This window comes from Sinocyclocheilus grahami, unplaced genomic scaffold (assembly GCF_001515645.1).
Source record: "Sinocyclocheilus grahami isolate Dianchi unplaced genomic scaffold, SAMN03320097.WGS_v1.1 scaffold110.1, whole genome shotgun sequence".
Lineage (NCBI taxonomy): Eukaryota > Metazoa > Chordata > Actinopteri > Cypriniformes > Cyprinidae > Sinocyclocheilus > Sinocyclocheilus grahami.
In genome coordinates, this window is record NW_015505289.1 from 1402873 (window position 1) to 1416146 (window position 13274).

Sequence of the window (13274 nt, forward strand, 5' to 3'; positions counted from 1 at the left end):
TGGATCTTCTAAGTTTTGATTATCTGGACTTTCAATGGAGACACTTTTTTGTTTCGAAGTCATACAGGTTTGGATAGATATGAGGGTGAACTATCTCTTTAAGAGTAGAACACTATAACCAATATTCCAAAATAGTTTATAAGCGCAAATGCGTCCCAAAGCAGATGTGGGGCTGGCCGTTACCCAAAAGTGCTTGCGAAATCTTTCCGAAAAGGGGAACGAACAGCTTTAAACATGCATAACTGCATGCATGGGACCTCAATTAAGCAAGAACGGGTGGGAAGAAGATCATTTTAAGTTGGTAGTGGGTGTACATAGAGTAAAATCCCACAGAAACGGGCGGTTGTGCTCTGCAGACCTCTAATTTAAAGTGTTGACACCATGGGCAAAAGTCATTGCTTTGATCTGGAATAGATGATTGATTCTGACTTACATCAAGGGCCGGCTCTGAAACGTCGCCGGGTCCCCCAGGGCCCCCCAACACAAAGTTGTCTGTGTGCATCCGGGGATTCTGGGAGGAGTTGCGGGAGTGCATGGGTCCACCGGGGGCACCCATGTTGGAGTTAACATGGAGAGATTGATGCTGCTGTTGCTGAAGGGGATTGTGGGAAGGCTCCATGCGACTAGAGTGAGGCATCTTTATTTAGGAGGAAAGGTGTAAAGACAAAAAGAGACAGTGAAGCTGGAACACACTGCACAGTAATTTAGTGACTCGTCTTGTGCTTCATTTAGAGCAGATGAGATGTGGTGGGAAAAGCAGCAGCTGCGAGTGACAGAGAGGACCACTGCGCTGTGCTGTCGCACACAGAGACGTTTGAATAGCTCTTATACGTGACAGCATACGGGAACGACAGAAACCAAGACGCCAGTAAAACACACTTGGATATCCAAGGTGAGGGTAATTTTCAGTACAGTACATTCAAGCCATATAGTCAAAACACATTTATGGATTTACACAATTATTTCATTAGAGCTTTTTTGCTAGCTAGCTAGTTGGACGGACGAACAGGTAGATAGATAGATAGATAGCAGTGTTAATTTTGACATGCAGTTTTGATTTAGTCTTAAGTCTTTATCTTGAGACGAAAATGCTTAAAAGTCTGTCACATTTTAGTCATTTGAGTCTTTCATAGTTTTAGTCTAGTTTTAGTAGACGAAAAGCCATTGCATTTTTGTCAACCTTTAGTCATTACTTTGTCAAACAAATTTTGGTAGCTATTTTATATGTAGTCTTCAAACAAAAATAGTAATTAATTCTCTCTTTAGACCAAATCAATTAAGCTTATGAGAAATTCGAATCAAGGATTGAATTAGGAAAAACTTGAATAAATGATGACAATTTACATTTTTGGGTGAACTATCCTTTTAACAGTGAAAAGGTAGCAACTTATAAAAATTATAGTTGTTCATATATAATATATATAATTTATATTTTTTGAAAAAGAAGCAGAATAAGACAATAAGACAAATACGAAAGAGATACAAATGAAACTCATTTTTCAGATACAGTAGGTTTACTTAACATATTTATTTATCATCTTTTGTTGGTTCACATTAATGACACGGATAGGTACTTAATTAGGAACGCTGTCCCTTTAAGACGGAAGGCATGCATGTAATACTGACACACGTTCAGTTTTCACCCACCTGTTTACATTCACTTAATCCATAACCGACTGTATTTACGTGAGATACTCTACACGATAGACTGTAGATAGATGGACTGCTGTGTGTGTATTTGAGCACTGAGAACTGATCGCGCGCTGTATATGAGAACTGAAGAAGTGGAGTGTGCACGAGAGAGAGCACTTCTATCAGTGCGATTCCGCCTATCCCGCCTTCACTAACTAAGTTAATTTACAACGAATTGTGACTCCCGGGACGTCTGGTCACCTTACCCCTACCCCTTCGGGTGCTGAGGCCATTGTTTCAGATCGCTAGTTCGCATTTTGGTCTATCCATCCACTGCGGCAGCCATACTGAGACTAGATATGCAAACGCCACTAATCTGATTGCGATCCAATGACAGGGACACACATTTTGAAGGACAAGACAGTAGCCTATAGGATGTATACATTTCGTTATAGTTTTTATCATCAGATATTCGTTTTAGCTCGTCAACGTCTCGTCTTAGTCACAGAAAAAATGTTTGTTAACGAATATTTTTCGTCGTTGTCTTCGTTGAGGAAATTAACACTGATAGATAGATACTCTATCAATTCCTTGAGGTGAAATTTATGAATGATAGGAAATTTATGAAATGATAGGAAAACCCACCTGTCCTGACATCGGGTGTCCCACAGGTTTTTCAGGGGTAAGGAGGCCACTTGGCAGGTCAGACTGGTAGGAGAGAGGGGGCGGCCCAGAAGTAAACTCCCCCAGGGTCGGTGTGCCAGGGGCATTGGGGAAATCTGAGAAGCCTGGTTGGTTAGAGTATCCTGAGCCACCTGAAAGACATGCAACAATAAATCAAATGGAGGTCAAAATGCATTTTGTCCAAAAAATTATGACTACAAAATGTATTCATATAAATGCTTTTGTGGTCACTATGAGGCCTTTACAGTTGGATGTGACGCATACCTTGGCTGGGATAATCAGGCGTGCTGCTGCTGCCACCTTGTGGCATAGACTGGTAGGGTGAGGAGGCCGGCCCTAAAGCTGCAATCATCTCCATGACGTTGGGCAAGATCATATGACTAGGGCTCAAGGTGCGACAGCGTTTCAGGGCAGGGCCGTCTGGGTCCTCTTTAATATGTAGATCTGGTTTCACCGGGACTGGCTTCCAGCTGCACACCGGATCAATGGTGATCTCCTCGTAGTCCGAACTAAACACAAGAAAAAAGGAGTTTAAGAACTAAAATACAGAACACTCTGCAGCTTATAGTGGCCAAGAACCTTAAACCTAGACAGAAAGAGTATGTTTGACCCTCACATACAGCAACTGACCACTTTTTATGAACCCAAACTGGATAATACTGGTGATACTAATGCCATGAACTTCACAAAATTGGGTAAATCCAGCAATCAGTTCTTGCTTGGAAATGCTTAATAACAGCCTGGGAACTTATAAACAAAAAAATGTGCACTCTTACTCTGAGAAATTGGATAGATGCCAGCCAATCATACTGAATATGTCTATTTCACCCAGCTCTTGCCATTTTTGTGTGCAATATGCGTCACATGGTCAGGGAACAGTCCATGGACATGCAGTTAACAGCTAAAAATAGTATCATTTAGGATCTCTGCATTATCTCTGCAATCACAGTTTAGATGCTGAGATTATATAAAAACTTACTTCTGGATGTAGATCAGAATGCCCAACATGTACTGGTCCACTTCTAGCCCCTCCAGAAGGGCTGTTTTACTGCAAGGAACAGAGAAGTTTGTAAAATTATACAAATACGTCAGATATATACCATACAAAACACATTTTTATTAGGAATGCACTTTTATACAATATGATATTATTCAGGCAAATAGGATAAGCCAATAATTATTTCAATTTTTTTGGCCAAATAACAATGAATAAAAAATATAATATAAATAAATGTTATTCTAATTTTAATATTAATTCTTTATTTTTTTAGTAGTAATATTAATATTAGTAATATTTGAATCATTAATATTAGTATTTGTTATAATATTAATAAAAAAAACTAACATTAATAAAAACTAAATTTTATATTAAAATATTAGATTAACAATAATATATATTAATATTAAATTTTAAATTATATAGTATTTTGTCTAGATAAATGACACAAAACATTATAAACTAAAGTCATTCATGTAAATATTAGAATTTAAAAGTGAATTTAGGCATCATAGCATTATAAAATATAGTATGAAAAATGCATATTCATTTTGAGATTTGTTATAGACTACATTTAGCACTGTTATTAAATTATTAGTGTTTTTAATAAGTTTAAGAGAATTTTCCCGAAATAATATCGGCAGATTACCACTACGGTGTGGATATACTGTGCATACCAAATAATTTTCTTAGTATTAAAACAACAAAAATGCCATGGAGATGAAAGGTAAAATTAGAAGATGATTCTTACTTGCACACAGGACAACGCCAAGTTCCTCTCTCACAGTTGAGCTGCAGGTATGATTCCAGGTCAAAGCACTGTGGACCAACAAAGATGTTATTTTGACACAGAAATTGACTTTAAAATGTTATGTGATTCAAACGTATGCTAGCAGGCCTCATCACCTGTATATGTCTGCAGTCGTGGCCCCTGGCAGGAAGCTGGATGCGTCGGAAGGTGATCGGACACTTGAGCGACACCTTGATGGCTGTCTGTTCCACACCATCCTCGCCGTTAAGGCCGGGAGTTCCTGGGATGGTACCGCTACTGAAGTTCCTCTTAACTGTGGAGGAGAAAAGAATTGTCATGGTTTCTGAGTTTTCCTGCTTTTATCTGATCAAAAATACAGTAAAAACTGTGAATTATTATCACAATTTAAAATAACGGTGTTCTATGTGACTTTTTTTTAAAGTGTAATTTATTCCTGTGATCAAAGCTGAATTTTCAGCATCATTACTCCAGTCTTCAGCGTCACATGATCCTTGAGAGATCATTCTAATATGCTGATTTACTGCATTGCTGAATGCTGAAAACAGTTGTGCTGCTTAATAATTTGGTGGAAACCATGATACTTTTTTCAGGATTCCTTGATGAATAAGTGCAATTATGTCTTTGCTATCACTTTTGATCTATTTAATGCATCATTAGTAAATAAAAGTATTAATATATATTTTAAAAAGTGTATGCAAAAGTGTTCACTCACTCTTAGTGACACAGTGCTCCGCTGGCAGGAGCCTCTTCTTCATCAGACCCTGAAGCACGGAGCGCACAGACGGCCTGTGAACCAGCTGCAGCACGAAAAGATGAGACTGCGAGAAAAAAGAAAAAGGAAATGAATGCTGGCCCACATAAAACTCATATCAGTCAGGCTGTTTGTAAATGTGCGATGCGAGTCTCTGTACTTACACAGCAGCAGGCTGTGACCGTTATTTGGATGGTGTTGCGTCCCGGCTGGCACACTTGCTTCAGGTAAAGGGGTTTGTGGGAAGTCTTGTTGTCCCCGCGCTCGATGGTGAGAGGCGTGGCGTTGACGCTCACCTGTACCGACGCCGGCCAGTTGGTGTTCATCTGCCGGTCTTCGTGGTGATAGCACTTAAACTGCAGCTCCAGGTCAGGCCTGTAAAACCCATGATAGATAAGATAACATGTTAAACATGACAACACTGACACATTCACAAACAGTCCCTGAGATGCTGGAAGGGATGAAAATGTCCGACCTAATCATAAGGGTCTTATACACGGAGTCTCGCAGCTGGAAGACGTGGTTGCTGACAGCCAGGTTGTGCTCCAATCTAAAAGGCTCCAACACCACCCCGTCCCGTACAGGGAAGGTCAGACGTAGGTCATCACTGGGGTTTCCTGCAGACAGAAGAGCAGAGTTTCAGTTACTGAGGTGCTACACGGCTTTCATTCATATCTCATATGGCAAGAAACAAAGGCATCTTATAAATATCGAATATGCACAAAGTTTTTTTAGCAGCCATACTAGATTTTTTGTTGACACTTATCGGTGTGTTCCGGTTTCAGTTTCAAGTTTCAGTTTAGCTTGTAACTATGCAGTGTTGTTATTATTACCTAAAACTAAAACTAGTAAAATCGAAGTGAAAGCTGAAATAAAATAAAATACAAATATTTGCTGAAAAACTTTTTGACGCCAAGGCAACATGTCTGATTTTTGAGTTTAAGTTGACTAAACTAAAATGAAGTAGTACTAAAATTACTAAATATAAAACTGAAATGAAAAGATATTAAAGCTAAATAGAAACGACAGAAGTACTTATCAAGATTACTTAAACTAAACTAAAATGAAAAATATATATATATATATATAAAAATAAAAGCTAATTAAAATATTGATAAATACTATAGTGTTATGTAAATAATACTAATAAAACACTACCCTTATGTGAAAAAAGCAGGTTTATATGACTTCATATGAAGTTTTCATCTTATGTGAGTGAGCATTATTTTAACCAATTTTTTAACCAATTTCTCAGTAAAATAGAGCATTTGATAAAAACAAGTACACGCAACTTTGAATCCATCAGGAATCTATTGGATTAGTGGTCTTTATATGATCTGGTTAAAATTGTTGAGCAAATTACTATATTTTGATAAAATATCCTGAAGACAAACATTTTTTTTTCTCTGGAACAACGTATGCAGATAAACCATTCACAATTAAGCCAGTAAAATGGTTGAATTTGATTTCATGTCAATTTAAAATATCTGTCAGAAATTTTGTTAATTTCTTCAGGGGTTAAAGAGGAAAAAAAAACTTTTTTCTATGTGATAAGCATTTTATGTGACAGCAAAACATATTTATTTCCATTTATATCAAAGAGAATTATAAACACATTCCAGAGATAAGAGGGGGTGTTGGCTTGGCTTCAGTGCCGAGTGTTACCTGTATGGGGCTGCAGAGAGTTAATGTTGGGCTTGACGTCATGGAGGAAGGGCGACTTGACGTCTTGGCCGGGGGACATATATGGGGGCATCGAACTGCCAGGGGTCATGGGAGGAGTGGGGTTTCCTGGGAGAGGAGAGCTGGGGTATCCTGGCATCGCACGTCCGGGCTGTGAAAGACAAGACGTGTGTGCAGGCATTATAATCTGTGGCCAGATTATCTTTACAGTCAGATTTTCATAATCGATACTGTGCAAAAACACATTCAGCTGAGTGGAGTTTGGACCCCGGCTGCCAAAGTCAGATCGAGGCGCTCACACGAAATGGTGAAATATTAACAGGCAGCTCCAACCAACTCACATTTCACCAAACACACATGCATGCGAGAGAGGACACCAACCCCATTGACGGCGGCCTGGTTGAAGGTGTTGTACCCGGCTCCCGTCACTCCTGAGGACACACTATTGTGGCTGTTTCCCTGTCCGTTAAACTGGTCCGCTTGCTAAACAAACACAAATCTTTCAACATCAGGCTTAAAACAGAGCACGTCAACCTTGGTTAAGCATAATCTTAGGGAGCTCGGCACAGTGCATTCTGGGATTGATTCATCCACAGAGATACATACTTTAGAAATTAGCAAAAAGAAGGTATCTAACATCATACATTTAAAAATTGGACCTGACTATGTAGGCAGTTCACTAGGTTTTGGAACAGAGCCTAAGCATGCACTCGTTTAGTGCACACTACAGTGATATGACAATAGTTATAATCTACCACTGTAATTCCAAACCCAGCACGGAATTTAAGACATCCAGGTTGGTTCGTGTTTCACTGGTACTTCCAAAAAATCTTTTCACGACTAGTTGCCTCTTTAAAGTTCACTGCTGTATTTGTCAGTATCAAATGCTGGTGTGTTTCTCTAAAAACAGCAGCTTGTTTCTCACTAATACAGAGAAAAGGAACCTGTTCTTTGGGAAACGCGATGCTGCTTGCAGTGTGTCGCAATTTGCAAGTGAAAGCTTTCTGACAGCTTTCAAACTGAAAAATATGACTATAAATAAAATATGACTGCAAGTTTTAGAAAGTACCTAAATTTGGTTACTAGGATGGCTCAAGTCTTTACAAGCAGCTTGATTTGAGGTGTCACACATCCGCAGCATGCCAAAGTTTAATACTCAGGGATTTTTCCAAAAATGTAAGTATGAGCAATAATAGCAATGATCTTTGTACCTTGTAGTACTGGTTGGGGTTTCCTGGTCCTGCAGGATACTGGCCCATATTGGGTTGCTGGAGGGGCATTCGGTGGGTTGGGTAAGACGGGGAAGGAGCGGACCGCTGTGTCCCTGGGACATGGTACTGCATGGGCTGTCCTGGGTACGGGACCCCGCCTCCCATCCCGGGACCGTACTGCTGACCTGGAAATCCCTGCAAGAAAAGAACATCAGTCATTCCAGAACAGAACCAAATTGTCAGCACTATGCTCATATTTTTTTTGTCTAAATCATTTTTATGTAAATGACAGTTGTTTTGAGGAGTCAACTTCTAGTTTGTAACTGTAACAAAAATCCATGTTTTTTTTAGCTGTTCCAAAATCTAAATATACTCAACTAGTTACGTGATCTCAACATGTCTGCCACCTAATGAGGAACCACACTAATGCAGTGTTATTCTTAACTAAAACGAAAACTATTAGAAATATTTTGTTAAATAAAATAAAATAAGATGAAAAACTTAAAAACAAAACAAAAAAAAACCTTGAACAAAAATGTAAAATGCTGCTTTGGCAACTAACTGAAATGAAATACGTTTAAGTTGAAGTACTAAAACTGAAAAAGCAAAAGTCACATTGACAACGCATATACATTTATTGAAACCTAAACTAAAACTAAAATGCAACCCAAAAATATAAAAATAAAAGCCAAATAAAAATATTAATAAATACTATAACTAAAATCTGGTGAACTAGGCAGCATCCTAACTGAAATACAACTTCATAAGTGACCGATTTAGAACACACTACTAATGAAGCAACTCACAAACCCCTGCCAAAACCCTTGAAAGTCCTGACGCACAATTCGTTTTGGTAGAATATAGCTTTAGTTATGATGCTAACCTAATGATGTGATGTGAAAACCCCATAGTATATTTCACTCTTCTGTTTTCTGTTCCTGTCATGTAATTTTCTTCATCAGCAGTTTATTTTATAATATTAAACTATATTATACAATAAAAGTAATTTAATCATAAATTACATGCAACATCATGCATGACTTTTCCTAAGCTCATCATAATGCATTATGGCATTATCTGTGAATGATACATTTATATCTTAGAACCTCATGGCTAGGCCTGTCGCAATAATCAATATATCGACTTATCGCGCAATATATGTACATGACCTCAATAATTTTTGGTGACGCAATATATCGCACATTATATTTGCTTAAAAATAATGTCACCATGTTTTGTACATTCCACTTGCGCCAGTGTCTTTGCAGCTTCTCGTACATAACGTGGTGTAGTCGTGAGGTGCTAGTTCAAATTTTAAAAAATGCTTCTACAAACAAAGTTTCATCTCCAGATATGGCCTTGTTTAGAGATCTGTGCCTTTGTGCATACGGACATCTGACTGCTAAGTAGTGATTGTGTTTTTCAGCAATAGTGTGCACCCTTAATTTACACAGAAAAGAAGGTCAGGAAAAAATCTGTAGATGGAAAAATCTCCATACAAGTTCTTTTTGCAATTTTCTTTTTTTGTACTTGTTACTTTGCATTTTTTATTAGAAAATGTTTATTTACTATTTATTCAAGTTTTTTAAGGTATCCAATATTTTGATACTTAATTTCCATGATCTAAATATTCTTAAAAATTAAAAGTTTGTTGTCATTTGGAAGTGTGTAGGCCTTCTCGCATTATTATGCTGTTACATTTTGATTATATATTCAGTGGCATAAAATGGTCTTTAAAATGACAATAATATCGCTTATCGCAATTATTTCTGGGGCAATATATCGCACAACAAAAAGCTGTTATCGTGACAGGCCTACTCATGGCCTTTGTGTTGATGTCATATATATTTTCTAAACTGTGTTTACTCTGACATCTGAATGCTCAAGTTGGTGAACATGAGTCTCCACTCACGTCAGAGTTATAGGGGCGTTTCAGGCCCTGTTGGTGGCGCGGAGGACCCTGCTGGCCTCCTGGGTAGACGGGATGCTGGGGCAACCTCTGGCCCTGCTGTGGGTACATGGGTACCATGGAAGGAGGTCTGGAGCTGACCATTCCGGAGGGGGCCATACCGGGTGGGCCACGGGGTCCAGAGTGCGACAGGAACTGGGTGTTGTAAGAGGAAGCACCACCCATCTGCAAAGCAAAACAACACAAAGATCCACACCCATCAGAACCAGCGTTGGGTAACAATGGCTGGAGACGTGCCTGCTGCCGTGACTTATGGCCGTCAGGTCCTGGGCATGAAAGGGAAACGGCAACTAGGTCACCACTGTAAACAATCAAAGACCTGTGTGGCCATGATGTCTGCCGTCTAAACCCGGACAGACAGGCGGCATGTGAAATCTTCTGGAAAAATGAGGGGAAAATATTTTTTTTCGGCAATAATTAAAGCCATGTTTTTGGAGTCAATGCTCGTCTATATGCATTAGTCCAGCAGGGGGCGAATTAAACGCAATGAAACCAGAGGTTACTGTGTGTCACACGATAATAATTGCTGAAGTGGAGAGCAAAGCATTTACCACAAAAAAAAAAATGAAGCCGCGTTTGCACCAATCAGATTAACGGCATGAAAAAAACAGATATTAAACAAGGTGACAAGATTCATTACTAAAACATTTAAGCATGGTGAGACCTATTCCAGTGACCTTCCCTTCAGTACTGTTCACCGCAACAAAGGTCAACCGTACATAACGTGAACACAAACAAGTCAAGTCACTTACAGGCCCATAGTTCAGCTCCTGGTTTTGCTTCTCCTGTATCGCGGCGACAGTTGCTGTGGCGGTGGCCGTCGCTGTGGCTGCGGCTGCGGCCACAGCAGCTGCGGCAGCCGCTTGGGTAAAGTCAGTGGGCGGGCGGACTCCATGGGGCGGCATCCCAAGGGAACCCCCTCCGTTATTTGGGTAACTAAAGAGGACAGACAGAAGACAAACATGTTATAAACTGTATTGCATTTGTGTCATAAAATAAGATTAAGACGCTACGGAATAAAGTGACCCGGCATATTTGTAGAAGGTGGCGTAAGTGGCGCTGATTATTCACGTTGTCGTGGCAGTAAGGTGTTGGTCTGGCGAGCCAAGGGGGAAACTAACTGCTCCGAGTCAGTGATTCACAAGATTTATTGCGATGCAAATTGATCTTAAGGGACATGAGTGTGTGTTTCTGTGAGTCAGCGCAGGGGTGGAACGTTACAGAACACACATCCCCCACTGCAGTGACGTCCGTCCGGCTGCCTGACATCACGCAACTCCCACGAGGAGCAAAGTCTAAATACAGCCACACAAGACATTGGACAATATTTGCTTTCCTCACCTGCCCCCATATCCAGGCCCGGCCGGGTATCCCCCGCTGGGCCGCCCGTACATGCCCTGCTGCATGAAGCCCTTGTTGGGCTCGGGGTAGCCCTGCTGGCTCATAAACTGAGGGGAGTTCATGCCCGGGCTGTTGCCAGGCATCATGTGACCACCGGCTGAGTTTCCGCCTGGACCCATGGGAGCGCCAAAAACCTGCCGACAACAAGAGTTTTTAGATTAGTCATGAACGTAACTTAAATTTTTTTTTGTTTGCCGTTATGTGTGTGTGTGTATATATATATATATATATATATATATATATATACACACATACACATACACATACACATACACAAAAAAAACAAAAAAACACCCCACAAATATTTAGATAGTTAAATCACACATTGGCAGTTTCTACTTCACTGTAAAAAATTAATCAGGGGTTTTGTAATTTTCATTTAAAAAAATAAGGTGATAATTAAAAATAGTGCGTATATTTTATTAAAGAAATTGTGGTTTAGTGTTGTATAGAACATTTTGAGAACTTTTCACTAATAAAACCAAGAGATTATGTTTTCCTCATATTTTTTTAAGGAAACTTAAGCAGTTTTGAGGCTTGAATTGAAAAATTTATTAAACTTTAAAAAAAAAAAAAAATAAGGAAAGAAGGTTATCTATTTATTTCAAGAGAATTAGCTCTATTTTGCAGTTTTATTTTGGCTGTGATTGTTAGTTCCCAGCATGCTTTGCATTTGGCTGGATATGGAGAGTAAATATTGAAATTAAGTACTACTTCATTTGTTTTTGAGTAAAGCGAAACATCTATTAATGTTTATTGTTCAGCTATGTTTGACATTTGAAAGAATTTCTAAGTTGAAGTTTCTGTCGTTACCATTGTGCAGAAGAGTAGAGCTTATGGTTATGGATAACTGCATGTACTAACAATGTGGGGCATGATGCTTTGTTCAATCAGCTTTGTTAATATTACTGCAGTGAGGTTTATCCCTACTTGAGCTATTTGGCTGTATACAGTGTTTTAATTGTACAAAGTAACTCAAAAAGTATTTTTTTTTTTATGTGTGTGTGTGTATATATATATATATATATATATATATATATATATATATATATATATACACACATACACATACACATACACATACACAAAAAAAACACACTGATACAGTTAAATATATGTACGCATGTATGTGGGGGTTTGGAAATGATGAATTTTCACTGGTATCCGTTTGAGTCGGAAGTGACCACAAATGATTATAATAATTAATAATTAATGTATTGATAAATAATTTTTATAATTAAGTTTATATATTTGTAAGTAATTCATATGTATTAATTACTATATTTAAGTATTTCTCAGTAAAACAAGAACTGCTCTGAATGATTCTAAATGGTTTGTTAATGGAATCTGCTGATTCACTGACAACAAGAATGTTTTGTTTGAAAAACAGACATGAGTAGGACATTCTTGGAACATGCTGTGCTTTCTTTGAGGTAAACAAGCTGGTGCCATCATCACGGCAGAGGGCCCTTCTTACCTGGCTGGGTGAAGGATTGGTTACCCCCCACACTGTGGTTACCACAGAGAGGGAGCCGGCAGGCTGATTTGGGCCTTGTTGCCAGGGGACAGGATCATATGGGTAAGAGGCGTCACTGCGGGGCGAGAGAAACACACGGACACCGGGGTTATTAGTGCATCTGAGTGCTTCCTGTATAAAACGCTCTTAATTCACTTCTCACTAATCCGCCTCGCATTATCCACAGCCAGATCCATATTATATTCCATCTATGCCTTTTGTCCTGGTATGATATCAGCATATGGTGTAAAGTGTGAGTGTGAGTGTGTGTGAGAGAGAGAGAGAGAGAGAGAGAGAGAGAGGATCTTTCTGTGACTTCAGACGTGCCACAGCCACATGCTCTGGAGGTACTCGGCACAATGTTTCCATGGCGACTCCAGTCACTTAGAGACAGGAAAGAGTAACGATGCCAAGGGAAAGGGGGGGGGGGGGAGAGAGTAAGTGTGTGTGTGTGTGAGTGTATGTGTGAGTGTCTACTGTTTTCTGTGTAACTGGATCAAACCAGATCGCTCTCAATAATCGCTCGCCATCTTTCCATAATTAGCTAAACTACATCACACGCTGATCAGAACAGGGAAACATGGACCTTAGTTAGAGTCAATGCCATATTTAATTTGACTTGAATAACAACGAGGCTGTGAGGGATGAATGTTCAATC

The 13274-nt window shown here is 39.2% G+C and overlaps 1 protein-coding gene across 3 annotated transcripts in view; it reads right to left on the minus strand.

Moving 5' to 3' along the window:
* LOC107588944 (zinc finger MIZ domain-containing protein 2-like) overlaps positions 1-13274 on the minus strand; it is a 56809-nt gene that overhangs the window by 3069 nt on the left and 40466 nt on the right. Inside the window, exons 4-18 of one of the 3 annotated variants that reach the window (XM_016277207.1) lie at positions 11041-11234; positions 10452-10635; positions 9643-9864; positions 7731-7925; positions 6901-6999; positions 6502-6670; positions 5312-5453; positions 5001-5211; positions 4798-4903; positions 4220-4377; positions 4065-4132; positions 3296-3364; positions 2581-2825; positions 2278-2447; positions 434-637 (exon numbers count right to left, since the gene is read on the minus strand). In XM_016277207.1, coding sequence (XP_016132693.1) covers positions 434-637; positions 2278-2447; positions 2581-2825; positions 3296-3364; positions 4065-4132; positions 4220-4377; positions 4798-4903; positions 5001-5211; positions 5312-5453; positions 6502-6670; positions 6901-6999; positions 7731-7925; positions 9643-9864; positions 10452-10635; positions 11041-11234 — 2436 coding nt within the window. Of the gene's footprint in view, positions 1-433; positions 638-2277; positions 2448-2580; positions 2826-3295; positions 3365-4064; positions 4133-4219; positions 4378-4797; positions 4904-5000; positions 5212-5311; positions 5454-6501; positions 6671-6900; positions 7003-7730; positions 7926-9642; positions 9865-10451; positions 10636-11040; positions 11235-13274 lie in introns of all 3 variants that reach the window. The other 2 variants (XM_016277206.1, XM_016277208.1) reach the window with 2 other exon arrangements.